The sequence below is a fragment of the Lipotes vexillifer genome, unplaced genomic scaffold (assembly GCF_000442215.2).
Source record: "Lipotes vexillifer unplaced genomic scaffold, Lipotes_vexillifer_v1.1 scaffold1670, whole genome shotgun sequence".
Classification (NCBI taxonomy): Eukaryota; Metazoa; Chordata; class Mammalia; order Artiodactyla; family Lipotidae; genus Lipotes; species Lipotes vexillifer.
In genome coordinates this window covers 474,188-497,344 of record NW_006787006.1, presented here as the reverse complement: position 1 = coordinate 497,344, position 23,157 = coordinate 474,188, and the positions used below count along the sequence as shown (strand labels likewise).

Below are 23,157 nucleotides of genomic sequence, written 5' to 3'. Positions count from 1 at the left end.
CCTGGGGCCGGCGCGTCCGGAGCCTGTGCTCCGCAACGGGAGAGGCCACAGCAGTGAGAGGCCCGCGTACTGCAAAAAAAAAAAGTAAAAATATTGGGTTGGCCAAAAACTTCATTCGGGTTTTCCATACTGTCTCATGGACAAACTGGAACAAAGTTTTTTTTTGTTTTTTTTTGTTTCTTTGCGGTACGCGGGCCTCTCACTATTGTGGCCTCTCCCGTTGCGGAGCACAGGCTCTGGACGTGCAAGCTCAGCGGCCATGGCTCACGGGCCCAGCCGCTCCGCGGTATGTGGGATCTTCCCAGACCGGGGCAGGAACCCGCGTCCCCTGAATCGGCAGGCGGACTCTCAACCACTGCGCCACCAGGGAAGCCCTATTCCTGCTCTTGATTACTGGTCAGTAGAGTCAGCAATGGTGGGATCATTTTAGCTGAAAAGCTCCTATACTATTAATATATAATAGTAGTGTGGTTCCCAGAGCCTTTTTGCTTAAAGCCCATCTATTCATTTCAAAAACATTTACCAAGTCATTACCAAATACTGAGCTCTATGCTAAGGTGTGGTTTCTGCTCTCAAGGGGCTCACAGTCTCGTAGGATAGGGTATATATATTTTTTAAAAATTGCTGCGGCAGTGTGGTAAGACTCATAGGAGAGCAGGGCCCAGCTCTGATATCCGGGAGGGAAGGATCAGATTGTCACTTGGTAGGAGTAGTGGTCTCCTAAGGATCTAGTTGCCCTAGATGACCTAGGGGTGGAGGAGCCCTGTGAAACACACCACCCACACCTGTTCTCCACAGCATCACCTGAGGCCTCTTACTAGACTCCTAGGTGACGATGTGGCACACATTTTAGAAACCACTGGTATAAGCCAGCCTTAGCCCACTTTCCCTCTTTTCAGTATCATTTTTCGTGTGACTTTGGATTACAAAGAATTCATTAGAAGGTCAGTCATGAGGTGAAGAGGCACCTTTTTATTTCAGTGACACTAAATATACGAGAGCTTTCACCACTTAGGATTTCAGAGGATAAACAAATTAGTTCTGCTTTTATAGTTCTTAAGAATTAGGACCATTGAATTGTAGATGCTGAAAGCACCGCAGAAGTCATTTAGCCCATTGCTTTTATTTTACTGCTGAGGACTGAGGCCCAGAAGGGGGAAGTGACCCAGGTATGGATACTCTCTGGTTAATGGCCGAGCTAGAATTAGAAACCAGACAAGCCAGTAACGAGACCAGCACTCTTTGTACTAAATATTACACTGCCGCAACAAATTTCCTCTCTAACCCGACGCCATAGCAATTTCACAACTGTGGCTGGTATTACACGTGTTCGGTCAACTGATGAAACCCAAGAAAACTCTTTCGTTGCCCCTTGGCTCTCTGCACCATGTTGCTATCTAGTTCTGCCAATCTGATTTGGCCCCAAGAGAGAGTAGTGGGTAGTGATGTGATACTTTTGAGTAGCATTTACTGGTACGTTGTAACGCAAGTAGCAGAAATCAGAAAACTCTGTTTCTACACGGCCCTCTTCAACAAAGGTATGATCCACAGGGGCTTAGTCATCCTCAGTCTTGTTCCTCTTGGGTTTTCAGGGATTCTGATTCCATAAATTTCTGTGTATATTTGAGCACATACTTCATTTCTAAGCAATTATTAGCATATAATCTCAGAAACCCTTAGAAGGCATCTCCATCCAAATCCCTCTACAAATTCGCTGCCAAGCAGTGAACAAGCCTCTATTAGCCTCCTTCCTCCAAGGCTGAGTACTCTAAATGACCATAAAGCCCATTTCCATCAGACTTTAGAAAATTCTTCCTTACGTCCAGCCCAAATTTATTTCCCTGTGAAGTTTTCATTTTTCTGCCCGTTGGAGTTACCCCTAAGTCAACTCAACAAATACTTGAGAAACTTTCAATTATTGGAAAACAGTCTACTCGGTTTTTGGTTTTTTTTTTCCTCTAGGGTATACATCTGTATCTTCAAATATTTATCCTAAAAAAAAAGTTTTGACTTTATAACTTTCCAGTGCATTCTTCCAAGTTTAAAAAGAATACTCCCCCACTGCTCGCCCAGGACCATTTAGTGTGTAGAATCTCAAACTGAATACAGTGCTGAAGGAATCATTAGCACAGACTAGGGTGGATCTGTCACAAAACCCATTAAATACATTATGTCTTCATTAAAGGCCACCTAACAGCATCCTACTGGCAGTATTTGATGACATCATCATTCTACTGACAAACACTGAACTTGTAATCAGCTGAAATCCATCGGCCACATGTCCGTCAACTGTCCTTGTGCACTATTTGTTGTATCAGTGAATTTCATACCGTTTCCTGTGTCAGGGTCTCCTTTAAATCCTCATTCAGTCACATATTCTGCAGCTCTGTTGTTGGCAAATTTGTCACCAAACGCCAGGTGTGCAGCATTCCCGTGAACGAGGTTTATACAGAAAGACTTGTTCTTGGTAGAACTCAACTGAGTAGAGAGGTCATCGCCTGTGTTTCAGAGCATTTCGGAACTGTCTTTTAAATAACCTGTTATAGAATTTCACCCAAGATCTTAGTCATCAACATCATCTTTCTATAGCTTCTACATTGGGTTTTGTTTTTCTTTAATGAGGATATTTGCCTATCTCTAGTGTTCTACCATCTCTCCTACTCTCCACAATTATCAAAAATTTCTGAAAGCTGATTAGCAACCTCAGTTGAAAGGTTTTATCTATATCAATGTTGTACTTTATTTTAAGAAAACCTGGGGGGAAAAGGCAGAGAGGGAAAATAACTTGCAGAAATTCCCTTCATTTAAAAAACTTCTGCTGGCTTTTTTGAGATATTATTGACATGAAACATATGTCAGTGTAAGGTGTACAATGCAACGATTTGATACATGTATATTTTACAAAATGTTTACTCCAGTAAGGTTAGTTAACACCTCCATCCCATCACATAGTTTTTTTTTTTTTTTTTTTGGTGGTGGTGATAACTTTTAAGAGCCACCATCAAGAACTTTCAAATATACAATACAGTATTGTTAATTAATGTCACCATGCTGTACATTAGATTCCCAGGGTTTATCTATCTTATAGGTGGAAGTTTCTCACCTTTGACCAACATCCCCCCATTTCCCCCAGCCCCCAGCAACCACCATTCTACTCTCTCATTTCTTTGAGTTCATTTTTTTACATTCTGCATATAACTGAGACATACAGTATTTGTCTTTCTCCATCTGACTTAGAGAAGTTCTCTTGACCATGGGTTAGTTATGACAGTTTTAGAATCCTTGAGGTCAACATTTGATATTTCAGCATCCATTTAAACAAAAGTCAAGAGGTTTTGAATCCAGCCATAGCAGGGAGACCATTTACTCTCCATTAACAAACTCTAAGACAAGTGGTTCGGCATGATGTGTGCCCAGATCCCACAGCTCTAGGTCTAAATTAGGTATATCCCCTTTTTCTTCCCCCAGTACCCATTTTACTTGAATTCAGGCCCTGTGACCTAGAAACGAGACAGTCAGTCTGCACTGGACCGTCAAACCCAAAGGACTCCCTTTCTCCTTGCTTCTAGGACAAGCCAAGCCTAGTTCCTTAATCTTTCCCCTGTGTTTAGCACCCTGGTGTCATGAACCTTAAATACATAAAACCCAACGGTTGTCTCCTCTGCTTTTAAAATATAAAAACACATTTAAAACAGACTCTGTTACCTCAACACATTTTGACTTTGCTTTCTTCTTAAATAACAGAGGAAAAAGCAGGTAGACGCTTTCAGTAGCAGTTATATTTTGTTGGGGTCAAAGACACAGTGCTAAACAGTCCGTAATTTAGAGAAGATACGACCTGTACATTTTTAAAAGGTAATATTACCCTCATTTTCTCAGGAAAGCAGATTTTTTGAAGGGAAAAATCTGTATTGTAGAGGTTAGAAATTACACAGATGTTTCTTCACTCATTCTGTATTGTCTGTGCTTCAGGTCCTTGGGGGATACATACATGTGTAAGAGAAAGTCTCTGAGCCCACAGGCCTTTGGCTCTGGGGGGATGATAACACAAGTATGTGCCTAACTAACTATCACGCAGGGTGGAATGATTAAGTGACCCGAGAGATGAGTTGGCGAAGGACGAACATTGGCCAGCCTTCGGGATGGCTAGGAAAGTTTCCTGGAGGAGATGTCATTGAGCTCATATTAGAGTCTGCATTGGATTTCAATAGAGACAAGGCTAGAAAAGGCATTACAGAGCCATAGAATAAACATGATCCAAAAAATACGCAGAAAATCAAGGATCTTAAGTGCCCAGGTAGAAGTAGGGAAATGACCTGATGATGCGGTGCGCCAGGCAGGGCTGCCTTGGGCCGGGAGCCCCTCCTCTGAGCACAGCAGCTCCGACAACTGGCTCGCATCCTTCTTCACAGGAGAGTCGACAGGAAGAATGAATTTTCATGTATATTTTTTACATCCAAATTAAATTAACTCATGGAATTTTCCACCCTTAGGAATTAAAGTAGCAGCTCATGAAGTAATTCAGTTATGTCATTCATACCCAAACAGAAAATACTGGAGCAACTTGGCACCGTTTAAAAGCCAAGACTAGACCTTGGCTATTTTATATTTTTTTCAAAACCTGTAGGTGTTGTGTTCTGTTAAATTTTACTGGGGCTGTAAAATTTTTTTTTTTTAAATCAAAAGTATCTTCATTGCTTAGAAAACAGAAGTGAAAAATGGATTTGAAATAAGAAGGCAAAGCACCTTTAGGAGTGAATACCTAAAAAAAAAAAACACACACACAGAAGTGTTAACGTCAGATTTCTGAAATGCGGGGAGTCTACCTAATTGGTTGACATTCACAGTTGTGCAAAATTATAGCTTCCTCTAGGTCCATAAGTCAACTTAGAACTCTAAAGTTGAGTTTAACCAAGAGATCTGTCCAATATTAGTTAAATGACATCTTTTGAGGAAGCATTGTCCTGATACAATAGCCACATTCATTTTCAAGCAGTTAATTGGACGTATCGTCAAAAACCACAGGGTTGAGTTTCCACATTTTAATTTCACATTTGCCTGCTCCCCAGCTCCTGCACAGGGACGGGTCTCGTTCGGAGCTGAAAGTGTGTGAAAGTTATTGGAGAATGGTAGTCTCTGGGTAATGTTTCTGTGAGCCGCCCAAAAATTTTCCCCCTGCAGTCTAGATGGGAAACAGCTGGTTTTTGTTTAAAAAGCTGTTTTGCGAAATGTCTGAATCTTGAGGTGTAGAACTGAGGTCACCAGTAAAAGCAGGTGCTTAGGGACAAGTGAGAAAGAGTCTGGGGCCCGGCTGGCCCTGTCATCTTCTGCAGGGTACTTCCTATTAGAGGAAAAAGTATTGAAGTTGGCTCCTTTATTTAGGACGCAAACAGATAAACTAATCGCATTAGTGATGCTATTAGAAATTGAGCATCTTTGAACATGGCCAGCCCTTGAGTGAATAATTTGCTCCCTCTGAAATGGCTGTCTCCCTCCCAAGGCTTCAAATACAAAGGTCCAAGGCTTTAACTTCCTTTAGGTATTATAAGTGCTTGAATTTCCTCTTTAAATATACCCACAGTAAAAGAACTATGATTTCAAATAAGTAGTCCCAGAACTGAGTACGTCCTCCAAATTCATGGAGGCAATCTCGGGGAAAGGCAGGAAAGGAACCCAAATTGGCAGAACCAGGACAAGGCAGTTCTGAAAAAGGCCAAGTACAAAACATGTGGAATCACTAAAGTCCAGTGCATGTCAGATATCCACCAGCCTGAAGATGAAAGGAAACGACCTCCTCCCCTGGGAGCTGGGGGTTATTAGCAGCTGTTTATCCAGTCGGGAATAGAGATTAACATTGTAATTTTTTTTTTTAAAGAACTAGAAGAAAATCTGTTTGGGAAGTTGGCTCTTCATATCAAGTCACTGTGCATTGCCAAAAAAAACTTCCTTTCTCAGAACTCATGTACTAGGGTTGAGCAATGTTATGATTCTCTGAGAAACTCGGGATTACCAAAAAGCCCATCTCCATAAAATAGAACAGAAAAGGACAGAGAAGTGGATGGACGGCTGCCACTGACACGTTTCCTTGAACTGTGCACTGTAAAACTAGCTGTTTGGTCTGGTACCTGTCCTCCAGCCTGCCTCTACATGGGGGGTGTTCTCCCCGTCCCATACCCCAACTTAATCTTTGCCGCTCTGAGACCTATGCAAATGGATTTTGCACATGCCTACTGCTTGTAAATGCCTTTTCATGACATACTGGGGAAGCTGCTTAGTACTCTGTGGAGCTTTATTCTCAAAAAAAAAAAAAAAAAAACCAGAGAGTTGGATATTGGTATTTTCCCCTGATTTAATGCTACTCTTAATGTCATTTTCTTTTATTAAATCCTTTCTTTTGCTTTTGATCTTATTTATAGCAGAGCCACTGGTCATATGGAAACTATTATTGTATAGCTGGAAGATGAAAGACTTCATTGCAGTTAAATAAGAGTGAATCATTTGGGCCAATAATACACACATACAGTGAGGTGCCATTTGTATCCAAAATGCCCTATGTTGTTCACTTTGTAACAAAGCCATTGAGGTTTATAAAGGGCTTTACGAAAGTCTGCTTTTTGTCCAAAATGTGTTGTCTGACAGTATGAAAACACGTTGATGTGCAGTCCTTAGCTGCTGCTTCATATATATATATATATATATATATATATATATATATATATATAAAATCTAAATATTGGCACTTCTTGTTGTAAAAATAGGAGCTTTTATTTAAAGTTGAGATGTTAATGTCAAATATCACTTTTTAAAATATATATATATATTTAGATAATCTATATCAAAATTCTGCCCATCATTCAAACCCTATCTGAAATGCCACCTTCTTGCAGTAGTCTCTGGTTTCTCTATCTGATATGATCTCACCCATCCTTTAAAACCCTACATGACCTTATCCTCCTTTATGACATTCATCTTATTTTGCCCTGTATAGTAATTATATTAATTCACCTTTAAGATGCAAGAAGTTGTAAAGGAATACACACATCTATCTTTTATTATTTTTGCCTGCAGTGGCTTGCATATAATAGGCATTCCTAAGGCATTCGTTGAATAAATGAAATGTTTATTTTTTGATAGAAACATGCTAAACCTATATTCGACAGTACCGAAAGCTTTTAGATTTCAGATAGTCTCACGAGATATATGCCATTGGTGTCATCATTTACCGTTCAGGAAGTAACTAATTGCACCTTGTGATATTACAGCCCTGTACAAGGAGCCAGTGCTGGCCCTTGGGATGCTTACATTTCAAGACAAGTATAGGCTTGGGACTTCCCTGGTGGTCCAGTGGTTAAGAGTCTGCGCTTCCACTGCAGGGGGCACGGGTTTGATCCCTGGTCAGGGAACTAAGATCCTGCATGCCGCGTGGCACGGGCAAAAAAAAAAAAAGAAAAAAAAAAAAAAAGACAAGTATAGGCTTTGTGAATAGCAGCAAAACAAAATCATTGATGCGTATGCCCTGCCCTATTAGACAGTGGCCTTGAGCGTGTTTTAAGGGTGGTGTCCATAATGAACAATCAGGGGAGAGCCCTGTCCAGATCCAGCAAGATGATGAGTGTTCTGGAGACCCAGACAGTCTAGGAGGAATGAGAGTATGAGGGTCTGTGGGACTAATGAAAGAGAAGTGTTCAGGGGTCATGAGGAGGAAACCAGCCCTGGGGGCCAGAAGAGGAAGGGCTTAGCTCAAGCCTTAGGGATGTGGGAGTGAAGGCAGCAGATGAGGGGCCACAAGTAGGTAACTGAATACTGAGATGAAGGAATTTAAGAGTAGGAGGGTACAAGCATGGTCCTCTGGTGTCCAGGTGAAGGACCCAGAAGCATGAGGTATTGATCTTAGACTTAATCCATAGAACAATGAAAAGCCATGCTGGAAACTTGATATCCAAGAGACCAAGTGATGCGCAGAGGATATAGCATTTACAAGCAGAGTATTTTGGAAAAAGTGATGGGAAAGAAATGTTTTATTAGTTCAGGCAAGCTTCTTCACACTTCCATTGCCTTTCCAAATATGTTAAAATCAGCGGATGTTAATTGGATAATAAAAAAAGCATTTAAAAAATAAAGGCCTGATTGTTTCCCCATTATAGGTCATTACAGAGTATTGAGTAGAGTTCCCTGTGCTATACAGTAGGTTCTTATTAGTTATCTATTGTGTGTATGTATCAACCCCAATCTCCCAATTTATCCAACCCCCTTTCCCCCTTGGTAACCATGTTTGTTTTCCACATCTGTGACTCTACAAAAGAGTGGATATATGTATAACTGATTCACTTTGCTGTACAGCAAAGACACTAACACAACATTGTAAATCAACTATACTCCAATAAAAATTAATTAAAAAAATTTAAAACTAAGGCCAGCTAGGTAAGGATGAATCCCTAGTGATGGACTTCCTGGGCTGGCTACAGAGCACTTTGTGTGCCAGTCAGCCTCACACCGGTGTGTTTACACTGGGGGGACCTGAAATTCCAAGTACACATCAAGTGTCCAGTTGTCTTTTCCTTCACACTAGACAAAAGAATCTGCTTACAAGTAATTGCAAAAGTGCACCATAATCTCTGTGCTACATGGGCTTGGTTCACTAGGCATGGATTAACTTTAGTTCCCTCCAGCCTACTTACTAACTTGCTACCCGGGGCAAGGAAGGGATGGAATGGGCTCTGCTAACCACCCACCGAGGTACCCGCTTGGTGGGCTGCATCCAGTTCTGGTTTCCTGTGTAGGAAAATGATGTAGAGAATTGGGGGTGGAGGGTGAGTATGCAGAGGAGAGAAATGAAACAGTTTCACTAGATGGAACTTATGAGTTAAGAAAAAAAAATATAAAAAGATGAACTGAAATCAGGTAACGGCCATTTGCATCTCTCAAACTAGATCGCAGAATCATTCATCTTTAACCATTTTGGTGGACATCAGGGGAGTTTCAGCCTAGCTGATCCCATGACACTGCCAAGGTCAGGGTCATTTAGATTGTGTTTAAATCCTCTCGAAAGTTATTTTATCATCTGGGGAATAAGCATTAAATACATCTCCAAGAATTGCCCAGTAAGGAATTACCTTACTTCAGGCAAAGCCTAAGTGAAGCTGTGAAATTTCTGGGGGAAAAAAACAGGTGTTTTTAAGAAAATGAGGAGGCCTTCTCCCAATAAACATTTTAAGAATCGAAATCCAAACTAAAGAATTCAATCCAGATCTGACTTTAGTGAAAAGTCCTTTTAATGTTTAATCACATTAATTTTTTTACATGGTCTGATAATTTTTTCAAAACTGAGGAGTATGGAAATTATATTCGTGGTTGAAGGGTGTCCCAGATGTCAGGGCTTTTTCACACGAAAGAGTTGGTTGTCAGAGCCTAGTCTCATTTTCTACAGAATTTGGTGCCTCCAATATTGTTCCTCACAGTGTCTACAGTGCTATTTCATGAACTTCCGAGTTCCCATCTGTGACCTATTAAAGAAAGTTTTCAGGACCACTTCCCACTTCTTTAAAAGATGCACCTTTTGCACTCAATGGTATTTTTTGCACATTTGAGAAAATGTTTGCTTTCCTCTAATGTGACACAGACAGATCTGGCAAGATAATTGAAACTGAAATCTAGCACTCTATGACTGTCATGTATAATTGATATTTCATGGGGAGATTACAGTTCAGACACCAAAACTGTTTTCTCTGTCAATGGGTGTCCAATTACAATAAAAAGAACCAGCCCATCAGCTTTTTTTTTTTTTTTATGATTATGGCAAAACGAGAGAAAGAAGAGAGAAAAGTAAAAGTTACCGGGACTTTTTCCTTTGCCCCATTTTCTTGTTGTTATTTTTCTTCTTTCTAAAAAACACCTCTGTCAAAAGGAAGATTTTGAACCTCATGCCATTAATTACAAACTTTCGTTTTGAGCTAAATGTTTCTAACAGCATTTCTGGTTTTGTGTCATTTTCGCAGGTCTAGAAATTGATGACAAGTTTCCTAAAGTTTCCATCCTACACTCTTTTAGAAGGATTATGGTAGAGGAGAAAGAACCGAGGTCTGAAAGCCTGTTTTGAAGCAGTTATCTCTGGAGATAACGTTAACAAGGATTGAATAACTGCCAAATGAAATTTAATACATTTTCCCATCCATGAAATAGGCCTCTTAAATACAACAGAATAATTACTTTCACAATACTCCCTGGAAACAAAGAGAGCAGAAACATTGAATGCCTTTTTTGTTTGTGGTGTTTGTTGTTAGCTTGAGGACCAGGATAAGGACATTTACCAGTATGCTCTCTTCGCATCCGCACATAACAACAGCCTGGCCAACAGCCACCTAATTTGAAACTGCATGTGTTTTTTTTTTTGTTTTTTTGTTTTTTTGTTTGCGGTACGGGGGCCTCTCACTGTTGTGGCCTCTCCCGTTGCGGAGCACAGCCTCCGGACGCGCAGGCTCAGAGGCCATGGCTCACGGGCCCAACTGCGCCGCAGCATGTGGGATCATCCCGGACCGGGGCACGAACCCGTGTCCCCTGCATCGGGAGGCGGACTCTCAACCAGTGCGCCACCGGGGAAGCCCTGCATATCTTTTAAATCTGTTTATGTTGGAGGAGTCGTGGCAAGTATTAAATTTTGTAATTCAGTTAGACATCTTGGACTTGGCCTGAGTTGGTGGACCATGATGTTTTTCCCCCTATGATAAGGAAAATCATAAATGATTTTTATATCTGCATCTATGTATGTGCGCGCACACACACACACACACACACACACACACACACATAAACACAGTGTTTTAAAATGAAAACTCCAGGAAGTAACCCCATTTGTCCCTAAACTCTGCTCCCCTCCCCTATGTGTGTGTGCTTGTGTGTGTATATACGTACATACATACATATATATATATATATATATATATACACACACACACACACATATATATATGCCCGGTCAAGTTGTTCAACGTTGTAATAAGTTTTCTGAGTTCAAAATCTGTTTTAGTCCTCTAACCACATGTTCACTAAGTCACTTAACCATTTCAGCCTTTGCTTTCTTCTCTGTAAAATGAGAAGTTTGTCCTAACTGGTATCCAGGTCTCCCCAGACCCTTCCCTTAAAGTCTATATACTGTGATTGAAAAGTGTTCTTAATATATCAATTCTTTCCTCAGAAAGTAAGATTATTTAAAATGATATGGTGCTTATGTGATTCAAAAGAGCTAGTACATTTCTAAAAGTGTTTAGTAATTCCCAGTGACAAAGTCACACTGGAGAATTTAAATAGCTGTGTCAGAATTTGAATATTCCTTGACCTAAGATACAATGAAACTTAGAGATCTGCACATAAGAGCCATGATTTATGGGGGCCCGAGGAAGGGGCAGCCATGTTTGGACCAATGATCTTGCCTCCTCCTCTTCTTTTATAGCTCATTGGACCAGGGGTGAGGACACCTGATCCCAGGCTAGCCCATTCAGTGGGTGGCCTGTCTCTGCTTCAAAATGATGAGCTGGACCATCTGGTGATCTTGGCATTCTGAACTCAGAAGTTCTAAGACAGAGAGGGAGTTAGGAGCAGATTCAGAACCTGAAAGGATGTACTGGGAACTCCTGTGAAGGAAGAGAAGTGTCCAGGCCATAGTTCTGTGTGGGCAGAAGCCAGAGAGGGACAGAGGTACCAACAGAGGAAGGAGAGAGGCTGGAGCAGCTCCTGAGACACAAGGGGTGGCCTTAGGTCCCGAGAGTTCTCCAGGCCCAAAATGTAGATCACAGAAATCTTCCTGTTAAATCTCCTTTTACCTGAGCCAGCTGGAATGAGTCTCTGGTCCTTACTATTAAAACCACCACACTAAATTGATCGCTCCACGAAAATCCCACCAAGGATCGCTTATAAGCTCCATGAGAGCAGGGGCCACTTCTAAATTATTCACCACCCTGTCCCCAGTACCTATCAGAGTGACAGGCATAGGCTAGATTAGGAAATATTTGTTGAGTTAATAAGTGTACTCTTTGATCAGTCACCTGATAATTATTGAATAATTTTTAGATTTTAGTTCTTCTACTGTTAGCATAGATATATCTAAAACCATATTGTATGTGGCTATAAGATGACTGTATTCTTAAAGACTGCAAAAAAAGTTTACAGTCAATATTGATAAAGCTAACCTTCATAGGCTGCCTTTTAATTTTATTGCTTATCTAGGCGAAAAGGTTTATGAAAATAGGACTTTAATGAAGTTTGGATTTTCTGGGTGCCATCCTTAGAATTGATTTGTAGGTTAAAGGAATCTGCTTTTTTTCTGGTTACATTATTATTATATTTGTAAGTAGACAAATCCTGACCCTCATATATACAGATGGCAGTATTGGTTTCTCCGTCTATTTCTGAGTTATTCTGTTGATGGATTTGTGCTGGCCATTCACTGTGGTTTTTTCCTTGTCTCTTATGTGACCAGAAATAATGTTTCTGAGGGAGAAGTAAATAGGGTTAGGAAATGCTGTCTGTGGTCAAGCAAACAAGTAAAGCAAAGCTAATTCTTCAGATCGGAATATACTGTTCTACAGCCACAGGCAAAGGAATTGATCCTGGAGAATCAAGCTAATTAGCTGGATCCATGGATGTGGACCTATCATTAATCATTCATTTGACCTGGGATATACATTGTTTACAAGGGAGACCTTCGAATATCAAGGATAACATTGTTTCCAAGTTCCTTTATGGAAAATGATGTATTATTTGAGATGATCTATAGAAAATAAAGTTAGCTAACATGCGTGACTAAAAGCCAAAAACCTAGTTGGAACAACTATCAAACATGCTTATAGATCATTTAAGATTTTACTGTCATTCTGCTGGAGAAAGATTTAAAATCAAATGGATATAAACAAAACAGAGACAGTGCAAAGAGGATTGTAAGTGAAAGTAGGTTGAGTTCTAAGGTTTCTTGAACTATGTAGACTCTTATTTTTATGTAGTATGCAAGTATTTTCAGCTGGAACACCTAACAATATCAGTAATTATTGTGTACCTTTGTGTACTAGCTGTCACGCACACTACTACTCCTTGCAGTAAACCTGGAACTTACTCTCTGTAACTGCCAGTGTTATTTTCTCTATTTTGGATTTGAGCAACTTACCCATGATTATACAGCAAACAAAGACCAGTTACAGTTATAATCTACATATTAATTCTCATTACTGTATAATTTTCACTCAGTTGCACTGTCTTTCACTTACAGTTGAGGGAAAGAAAATAGATAGGTTGTGGGTTCTTCTGTCCTCTTTTCAAAGCTAAACGTGTCTAGAAGGGGAAAAAAAAAAGAAATTTCAGGATTAATAGCTGAATATATTTGAATTCAAAAGCAAAATGTTAACCTTGAATTGCATCGTAGCTGCCCACAGAGAAGGCCTGAGGGTTTTAATAGATTGACTCTAAAGTAGGAGGAGACTGTGAGAAGCTCTGCTGTGCTCAGATCCGTGGTTACCTTCAGTGATTCCAACTTAGAATCATCCTTTGTGGAAAGAAATGAAATCCATTGGGAATGCCAGTAACTGAATCAACACTTGGGTAATTATTTAGGTTAACGTTCATTAACAGTCTTAAGGAGCTGCCATTTGATCAGGGGCTGTAAAAGTCATGCTTGCAAGTTGACATCTCAGATTGAAAGGATAATCATTGACTGAATCAGTCTTCTAAATGCACAGATATAAAAATGGAAAACAGCTGCCACTCTTTGGTTTGGAAGGAAAATAAAAACAATACACAAAGAGTGAGAAATGGTTGAAGGGAATTGGGTGGGCATGCTCTACCTATAAAAGATTAGGCTTCAGATACAAATGAAAAACGGGAGTGGCATGGCGATGGCGTTAAATATGTGAGAAGGGCTGACACTTATTCCATGGAACTCCAGAAGTTGAATCTAGGACCACTGGGTGGAATGTACAAGGAGGCCAACTTGTGGTGAAAATGGAGTGAGCTGCTTTGGGAGATAATCAGGGTCTTAATATATTTGAAGCATCCACATAGACACTAAATGACCACCATTCAGATTGTTCTGGGAAGGCACACGGGCACCCGAGTAGCAGAAAGCACTGGACTCCCCAGATCTCTCGGCTACAACATTCATTTCTACGTCCTGATGCTCCTGAGTCCTTAAATCCTTTGCTATTCTTGCTGTATTTTGTTTTAACTTTTTTAAAATTTATTTTATTGAAGGGTAGCTGATTTACAATGTTGTATCAATTTCTGCTATACAGCAAAGTGATTCAGTTATACATTCTTTTTCATATTCTTTTCCATTATGGTTAATCACAGGATATTGAATGTAGTTCCCTGCGCTATACGGTAGGACCTTGTTTTTTATCCATTCTATATATAATGGTTTTATTTTTGCTGTACTTTGAATCTGGGCAGTTAGTATGATTTATATGATCCTCCTCTCTCTCCCTGAATTATTTTCTTCTGTATTGTTTTGGAGGATATAAAGGTGACACTTTATGCTAGGCTGCCTTTAGATAGCGCATGCTTCATTTGGTTCTGTGAATTTTATTGTTGCTAGTTCAGATTCTTCTTATTGTTGCACTTTGTGGAAATACTCTTTTAAAACACTGGGTAGCAAAAGAGTGATGATTCTGCTTCGTGGTTTCAGATTTTGGATTGGGAAAAAAATTACACTTTTTGCTTCATAGCCATATAAATTCATGGATAAATATTTTTAGTGTTAGACCCACTGTCCTGTGTACCTAACAATAGGCTAAGAAAATAACTACTTGGAAATGCCATTGAAAACGCTACTCATGTTCCTATTGGTTTGCAAATGCTTACGGGTCTTACTTGAAGGTGTACACTATAAAGTCAGTGATTGCTGTCTCAATGCCACAAGGTCAACATCTCTGGACCCCAGAGTAGGTAGTAGTAGTTAATAAAAAGCTCAGCAGTATTTTTTTCAGACCAAGTCATCATGCTGTACTCTATAATTTTATTCTTGGAAGCATAGAGAGTGTTTACAATATGGTGTCTTTCTAGGATCAGAATAGTGAAAAAAATATATGGAAAAATGTCCAAACATCTTTGCATGGCAATCATGGCATTACTGGTGTGTTTAATAAAACCTTTATTGGTACATTTTCCGGTATGGTGGCATTGGCAGAAACGGTCCCCCTTTGGATTTGGAACTCAGCAGCTGATGGAAGACAGTAAACATTAATTTGGAATGGGCTGCCAGTTTTGGAAAGCCAGGTGACATTTTATTATACTTGTACCGAGCAGGGGCTATGTCCCATACTGCTGTAGCTTCCGCTGTCAGTGGCTTAGCTGGCATTATGGAAAAAAAAAAATGGCAGGCCTGAGAATCTTATCCCCTGAAATGAAAGTTGAATGCCAAATTGAAATTCCTGTAGGATTTCCGATAGCAATGGGGGAATTGAGGAGACCACAATTAAGCATATGGGCATTAAGATAATTGTCAGATCTGTTGGCGGACATGATAGAAGACAGATGGGTACGAATCAGTGCACTCCACTGCAGCACCCTGGGAGACAATTTGACGTTTTACCTGCCTGAGCTACTCTGCCATATTTGTCACTGGATGTACAGCACAGCATCTTACTGAGTGTTAAAGTGTTTTTTGCTGGGTACTCTAGGTGCGTGCGTGGTCCTTTAGCGCCCTCTAGTGAAATGCGTTTGGGAGTATTGTTTTTCAAAGGTTAGTCTCCCTTCATTGGGTCCTTGCTGCCCTGGAAGTAGCCGTCACACCTCTGATTCCCACTAAACTCTGCGGTTCCTCTTGCCCTTTCAGGTTGGGGCCCATCGTGAAGATGGCGTGGCCCTGAGGGGCAGCCATTCTCTTGTCCCAAACCAGGTGCCAGTTCCACAGCTTCCTGTCCAGTCTGCAACGTCCCCTGATTTGAACCCACCCCAGGACCCCTACAGAGGTAGGTCCGCCTCCGCGGGCGCGTCTGACCTCACTGAAACAGTAGATCCCGTGTGGATCCCATGCTTACTCATTCATCCCTCAGGAAGCACTGGCAGATCACCAAGAATCCATTTTGATACAAAGATGGTAAGTAAATGGGAAAGGATTTCAAACATCGCTGGCTAATTGTGTTTCTTCAGTAACTGTTTTGCTCCAGCATGCTCGGAAATCCTGCTCCTATTTCAGCAGGGAATGAGACCACAGACTGATGAGAGGAAATGTGATTTTAGCTATTTCCACATTGTACTCATTCAGATCCTTTAATGTGGTTAGTTGTAGCCTGACAGTGATGTTTCCAAATGAAGAGGAAGGAAGGAAATGGTTTTTGTTGCTTACGATGGAAGGAAATGTAGGTACATTTCAAACATGGAACTGGGATGATTTTCGCTCTTGAGTCATCAAGCCCACGGGGGCTCCTTATTGCCTCGTACCACTGACTCCTTTCGGCTTCCCAGGACCCCAGGTAGCTGTGCCACAGGGGCAAGACCTGGGTCCCAGGGTCCTTGTGCGACTGGCTGGCCAGGTGACCCGAAAATGCTTACGTAACATCTCCTCCTTCCCCTCATGTTGAGAATAAAAATGATAACAGTGGCACAAGAATGAATAATATGTATAAGCATTTGCCCACCTGTTAAGCATTGTAAGAATCTTGGGCATGAATTATATATGTGGGTATGCCTGTCATTTTTAATTGAATAGTAATACTTTGATGGCCCTTTCTTTTTTTTGTTTTTGTTTTTGTTTTTGTTTGGCTGTACGCGGGCCTCTCACTGTTGTGGCCTCTCCCGTTGTGGAGCACAGGCTCCGGACACGCAGGCTCAGTGGCCATGGCTCACGGGCCCGGCCGCTCCGCGGCATGTGGGATCTTCCCAGACCGGGGCACGAACCCGTGTCCCCTGCATGGGCATGCGGACTCTCAACCACTGCGCCACCAGGGAAGCCCCTGATGGCCCTTTCTTTTAAAGAGCCTTTGGGTTTTCTTTCTCTGTCCTAGATCAACACTTCTTAATGTGCACAAACATGACTTGAGGATCTTGTTAAAATGCCAATTCTGATTCAGTTGATCTGGGGTCCTGCATTTCTTTTTTTTTTTTTTTTTTTTTTTTTTTTGCGGTACACGGGCCTCTCACTGCTGTGGCCTCTCCCGTTGCAGAGCACAGGCTCCGGACGCACAGGCTCAGCGGCCATGGCTCACGGGCCCAGCCACTCCGCGGCATGTGGGATCCTCCCGGACTGGGGCACGAACCCATGTCCCCTGCATCGGCAGTTGGATTCTCAACCGGCGCAGCCCCTGGGGTCCTGCATGTCTAATGGGCTCCCAGGGGATAACGATGCTCCCGGTCCACTGACCAGAGTTTGAGTGATAAAGTTCTAGACTCTACAGATTACAAATAGAAGGAAACACTAAATAGACACATTTCTACCTTAGAAATAAATGATTACATTAGGGTCACGTTTTTAAATATATTGTGATCTTGGAAAGTTGAGCAGTAATAGAGCTAGAAATGTCTTCATTGAGCAGTAACTGCTTTCCATATATACCATTTTTAAATGCTGATTACTCCTTGAGGATAAGAGAAGCCTAATTTCAGAATATCATTAGGGTATCTATTGAAGTCATGACTGTACATATTTAGCATACTCCCTGGGAATTATATTTTAAGGACATTTTTCTATTAAATCATTGCATATGGAAGAAACTCAATATAATAGCTGATATTTACTTGGGTTCTTAATCAGAACATTGAGGTGTGTGATTTTCATGATTATGATTTTCATTGCAATTAAGTTGATGTTTTGTAGACAGTGAAATTACCGTCTACTCCAAAAGATTGCAAAATAGAATTTAACCTCAGAGCCAATGCAGGGAAAACTTGTTTCTGCAGGTGCATTTTTGAAACTTCACCAAAGACCATGAAAAAAGTGACAGATCACACAGCTCGGCAGTCTGAACTGCATAGCTGGCAGCTCTCCAGTCTGAGGTGTGCGTGTCTGTGCCTCGAGGCTTTGGTGGCCATGTCACCTGGTCTCTTTTTTTTCTGCAGGCATGCCACCAGGATTGCAGGGCCAGAGTGTCTCCTCCGGCAGCTCTGAGATCAAATCCGACGACGAGGGCGATGAAAACCTGCAAGACACGAAATCTTCCGAGGACAAGAAATTAGATGACGACAAGAAGGATATCAAATCCATTACTAGGTCAAGATCTAGGTAACAGTATATAATACTGTCGCTTCATTTAATTCCTTTATTGGACTTTGATGAAGTGAACAGAACAGGAAGAAACTATTCAGTTTTTTCCTGGCAGGTAAATCTGCAGCTGAAAAGAAAGTGAAAGGCTTGCTCTAGAGGTACGAAAGTATCGTTTAAGATACCTGTACTCTAGGAAAGCCAAAAATGTCTTTGCATTTATGAATTTGGACCCAGTGCTAATAATGGCACGCGGCAAAAACAATTTGTAACTGATTCAAATGCAAGCAGTCGATTTGTAAAACTATACTTACTCTACAAATTTGGTCGTAAATGTTCTTTGGAAAATTTCTAAAAAGAGAGCTTAGCTCTATTGAAAGCTCAATCGATGTATGTGCAACGGTAACTTTTTTCTTACCTCAAAAGTGAGAAAGTACTGATTTCCCAGCTTTATTCTAAACATGTTGGTATGTATAAGAGCAATACCTAAATTGCTCATTTTTTTTTCTCTCAGCAGAAAATGCAACTGCAGGAAAATAGCTTCTGGTTGGTTTTCTAAAGTCCCCGATATCTTTAAACTAGAATCTATCTCCTTGAACTTTAATCTGATAATCAGATGGGTTTTGTTGTGTTTTTTTTTTTTGAGTATCGTGACACCCATATTCTTTACCTCAGTTCCCTTGGATGGTTTTTATTTGCAAACTAAATGAATTGTACTAAGACGATGCCTCCCTTTTCAAGGCTATCGTTCTCAAGGTTATATCTGGCATCCTTTAGGAATTAAGGACATGCCGCCTTTTCATATTGCCTTTATAGTTATTGAGATAAATCTTATTACAAGTTCGACCACAGTTTCAGAAATTCTGGAAGCGTCTACCTTACCCCTTTTCACCGTTGCTACAGAGTGTCCTGACTTGGCCACATTGGTAAGACATCCGAAGAAGGGCCTTTCACATCCTTACCAGCTTCTCTGTTAGATCAGTCAGCTCTTGGTAATTTAACTAGCGGTCATAATGCATATGCATATCAATGGATTCTTTGACGTTTCAGTACAACATTTTAACTCGCTGTTAAGAACCTTGTTTTAAAAGGTCACTGTTTTGACATTTACTTAGGCCCCCAAAACCGTGTTGTAAGGCGAGACTTTCCAAATCTAGGCAGTTGTCTTTGCATAACCAATTTATTTATAAGAGGTTAACCAATTCTCATTCATTATTGGCCTGAGTACCCTTGGAAAACAAATTCCCATTTTCAGGCCCACTTTGGAAAAGGTGTGGCATATGTTTGATGCATAAAAACATTACCCAGATTTTTAACTTCAGGATGGGATGAGCAGAAACTCAACTCTGTTCTCTTTTCACTTATTATTTGTGTGTCAGAATGTGGGTGTGAATTAATAGTAATCTTGATTTCCTTGGCATCAGCAGAGGTCACGGGTGGGAGAGAGCAGGACCGGCAAGGAAATGAGGGGGAGAGTCAGATGGCGGAGAAAGAGAGCACTTTCCGATGGGTTCAGTTTAGTTGCGCGTTCACCAGCACGCATTCGAGGCAGACAGTCCCATCTGGAAGGCAGTTTAACCTACAGGAAAGACGAGCCAAGTCTTACAGCATCTTTCTTTGGTGTCTGCCTCCTTTATAAGTGTTCTTGGCTTACTTACGTCACCTTTATGAGCAGCATGTGCCGCAACCCAAGAATCCGCTCCATTTCTGATTGATTGGGGCTTCTCCATCGTAGTGGATCCTTAGTGCGTTCTGGAAGTTACCCAGACATTCTCCACAGTGGAGACTTGGAGCTATACATTTTAAGCCAGTACTCACTAAGTGTGCGTTGAATTGAGTAGATAACTTCCCACGTGTTCCTCCAGCTCTGGAAGGTTGTGATTAACATATTTATTCTGTGAGCCTTTCAGATTCATGGAACTTTAGAGTAGAGGCTCACCTTGATGGTCTTTGGGGTCAGTGCTCAGATCCCTAGGTTAACATCCTTACGGATGGCCACCTCGATATTGTTTCTTGCAGTGAAGACTCTCTTGCTTTGGAGTGAAGTTTACTTCATTTTTTATATCTCTCATACTCAAAAAAGGTTCTTGCTCATGTTCATTCAGACTATTCCGCTCAGGGTTCTTTGCTCTGTTCTGTTCTGCCTTCCTGAGACATTTTCCACACCTCTCTCTTTTACGTGATTGCCCAGGAATTATTTGAAGCCTTGACGCCATGAGATCTTCCCGATATGACATGCTTTCCAGGTGGCTCATCATCCTATCTGCCCCCCATTCAAAAGTTTCTAATTTGTCAGCATGACACCCAGAAACAGAAGTTATCTTCCCTTTCCAGACTCCTGGCTCCAACCATGCCTTTGATATGAATCATGTAATATCTCTGTTCTTATAATCAGGGATGAGCTTTTGGGCCTCATTTTTGACTCACAATGAGATCATGGGTATTGATAACCAGTAAGTGTTTGGGTTGGGTTGGGTTGGGTTGGGTTTGCCTAGAACTCATGTCAACTCAGGTTTCCCCAACTTGTCTGGGGAATCATAAACATCCATAAAGTTAAAGGCCATGGAGATGATGTTTCTCTAACCTTTCTATTTAATACATGGCAAAAGCGAGACTCAGATACATTAAGTGGACTGACCAAGCCTTCCAAGCTGGTTAATAGACAGCAGGCCCCCGTGTTCACTGCCATTGCTCTGTTGTCTTGAATGTAGGACCTTCTTAATCCTGTTTGAGCTGCATCATCTTAATTTTGACCTATCCAAATCATTTTTCAATCCCTGGTTCTCCTTGGGTTTCGGATGTCACGGTATGAAAGTTTTTTTAAAAAAAGAACAGCTTCAGTCTAAAATGCTTTCTGAATCGTGGTCCTGAAGTGTAGCTCGAGCTGAAGTTGACAGCACTCTGCCATGCGTAACCTTAGGGATGGAAGCTATGTCTTCCTTTTTGCTCCCCTCCATCCATATGGTGCACTCGGGGCCCCAACTTGAACCTCTCGTGTTGGGTTTGGGTTTCATGTCCAGGAGACATCAAACGTCTGGCGTAGGGACTGTCACAGCCACCTAAAGCAACGCCAAGCCCAGGTGGATGGAAAATTCTGCCAAGGACAAGATCCTGAGATGGAAGAGTTCCCTGAAAACTCAGAAAGAAAACAAAAGGAGTTTAGAAACTGTCTTTTTCCCCACCCCATTGGAAAATGTCACGTTTTCCCTTTCGTCCCGCAGCAATAACGATGACGAAGACCTGACGCCGGAGCAAAAGGCGGAGCGAGAGAAGGAGAGGAGGATGGCTAACAACGCCCGGGAGCGCCTGCGGGTCCGTGACATCAACGAGGCGTTCAAGGAGCTGGGCCGCATGGTGCAGCTGCACCTCAAGAGTGACAAGCCCCAGACCAAGCTTCTGATCCTCCACCAGGCCGTGGCTGTCATCCTCAGCCTGGAGCAGCAAGTCCGAGGTCAGTGCCGGCCGGCTGGCCTCCACGCAGAGGTCACGGGCGCACGCCGCTAGAGAGAGCAGAAATGCTCCGGCGGCCTTGAGCAGGGGCAGAGAGTAGACTCTTAGGCATCCTTCAGAATCACTGCTTCAATCTCATCTAAATCTATGAGGCAGCTCCCCTTTCTCCTATAACTGAATCCTGGGATTGTTCTCGTAACTGATGCTGCCTTAGGGCGCTTCCATAGGTCCTCTCAGTAACCGGAGCTGGGGACGTTTGCTTTACCAGCTTTCTCAGGCTGTAAAGTGGCTGCACAGTTTCACCAGGGAGTTCGACCTTTACTAGCCACTGAGTGAATGAATGACAGTCGTGCGCATTTTCCTAACTGGTCCTCTTGTTCTGGAAGGTAGAAACTGAGAGAAAGGATCAACAGACCCACAGAAACGTTGCAGGACTGCCCTGGACCAGAAGCCCTGGGGGTGACCTAAATGCTCTGTGCTTTCCTCTTCCACAGAAAGGAATCTGAATCCGAAAGCTGCATGTCTGAAAAGAAGGGAAGAGGAGAAGGTGTCCTCGGAGCCGCCCCCGCTCTCCTTGGCGGGGCCTCACCCCGGCATGGGAGACGCGTCCAATCACATGGGACAGATGTAAAAGGGCAAGTTTGTTTTCAGCCATTTCTGAAAGCTTTCCTTTGTTACTCTTACCAAGGCATCAGCCGTGAAAGCCATATTTGACCCAAATGCACAGATTTTTTTTTCCCCCTTGGGAAGAAAAAAACAACTTTAAAAATAAAAGCTCTCCTTTTTTCTGTTATAAACGTATTAATTCATCTTTCTCTCTTCTTTCTCAGGTCCAAGTTGCCACATTGCTTCATTAATACAAGAGACCACTTCCTTAACAGCTGTATTATCTTAAACCCACATAAACACTTGTCCTTAACCCCTTTTTTTGTAATATAAGACAAGTCTGAGTAGTTATGAATCGCAGACGCAAGAGGTTTCAGCATTCCCAATGATCAAAAAACCGAAAAACAAACAAAAAAAAAAAAGAAAGAAGAAAAGTGCAACTTGGGGGATGACTCTCTTTAACATATCATTCAGAATGTTCAAAGCAGTATGTGCAGGCTGAGACGCAGCCCAGAGACTGAATGGCAATCTTTCCACACTGTGGAACAATGCATTTGTGCCTAAACTTCTTTTGGAAAAAAAAAAAATATATAATTAATTTGTAAGTCTGAAAAAAAAATATTTAATTTAAAAAAATTGTAAACTTGCAATAATGAAAAAGTGTACTTCTGAAGAAAACTACATGACCATTTTTTGTTGGTATTCAAGTCAGCTAGTGTTTATAATTACCGGATATCGAATAAGGGAAGCTCGGCTGCCCTCGTAACAAAACCAGCAAACATCCTGATGACAGCGAAGTGATGACATTAGCCATTCCTTAGGGTAGGAGGAACAGATGGATCTTATAGACCTATGACAAATATATATATAAATATATATATAAATATATATTAAAAATTTAGTGACTATGGTAAGCTTTTGTT

General features: G+C 41.4%; 1 protein-coding gene across 11 annotated transcripts in view; it reads left to right on the top strand.

The window, feature by feature from the left end:
* Positions 1–22,815, top strand: part of TCF4 (transcription factor 4) — a 237,646-nt gene extending 214,831 nt beyond the window's left edge. For 3 of the 11 annotated variants that reach the window (XM_007459676.1, XM_007459680.1, XM_007459672.1), the window contains 5 exons: positions 15,815–15,950; positions 18,037–18,199; positions 21,400–21,629; positions 22,123–22,263; positions 22,459–22,815. In XM_007459676.1, coding sequence (XP_007459738.1) covers positions 15,815–15,950; positions 18,037–18,199; positions 21,400–21,629; positions 22,123–22,259 — 666 coding nt within the window. In that variant the 3' untranslated portion in view covers positions 22,260–22,263; positions 22,459–22,815. The remainder of the gene's footprint in view (positions 1–15,814; positions 15,951–18,036; positions 18,200–21,399; positions 21,630–22,122; positions 22,264–22,458) is intronic. The other 8 variants (XM_007459673.1, XM_007459674.1, XM_007459675.1 and 5 more) reach the window with 4 other exon arrangements.
* Positions 22,816–23,157: the final 342 nt, after the last annotated feature.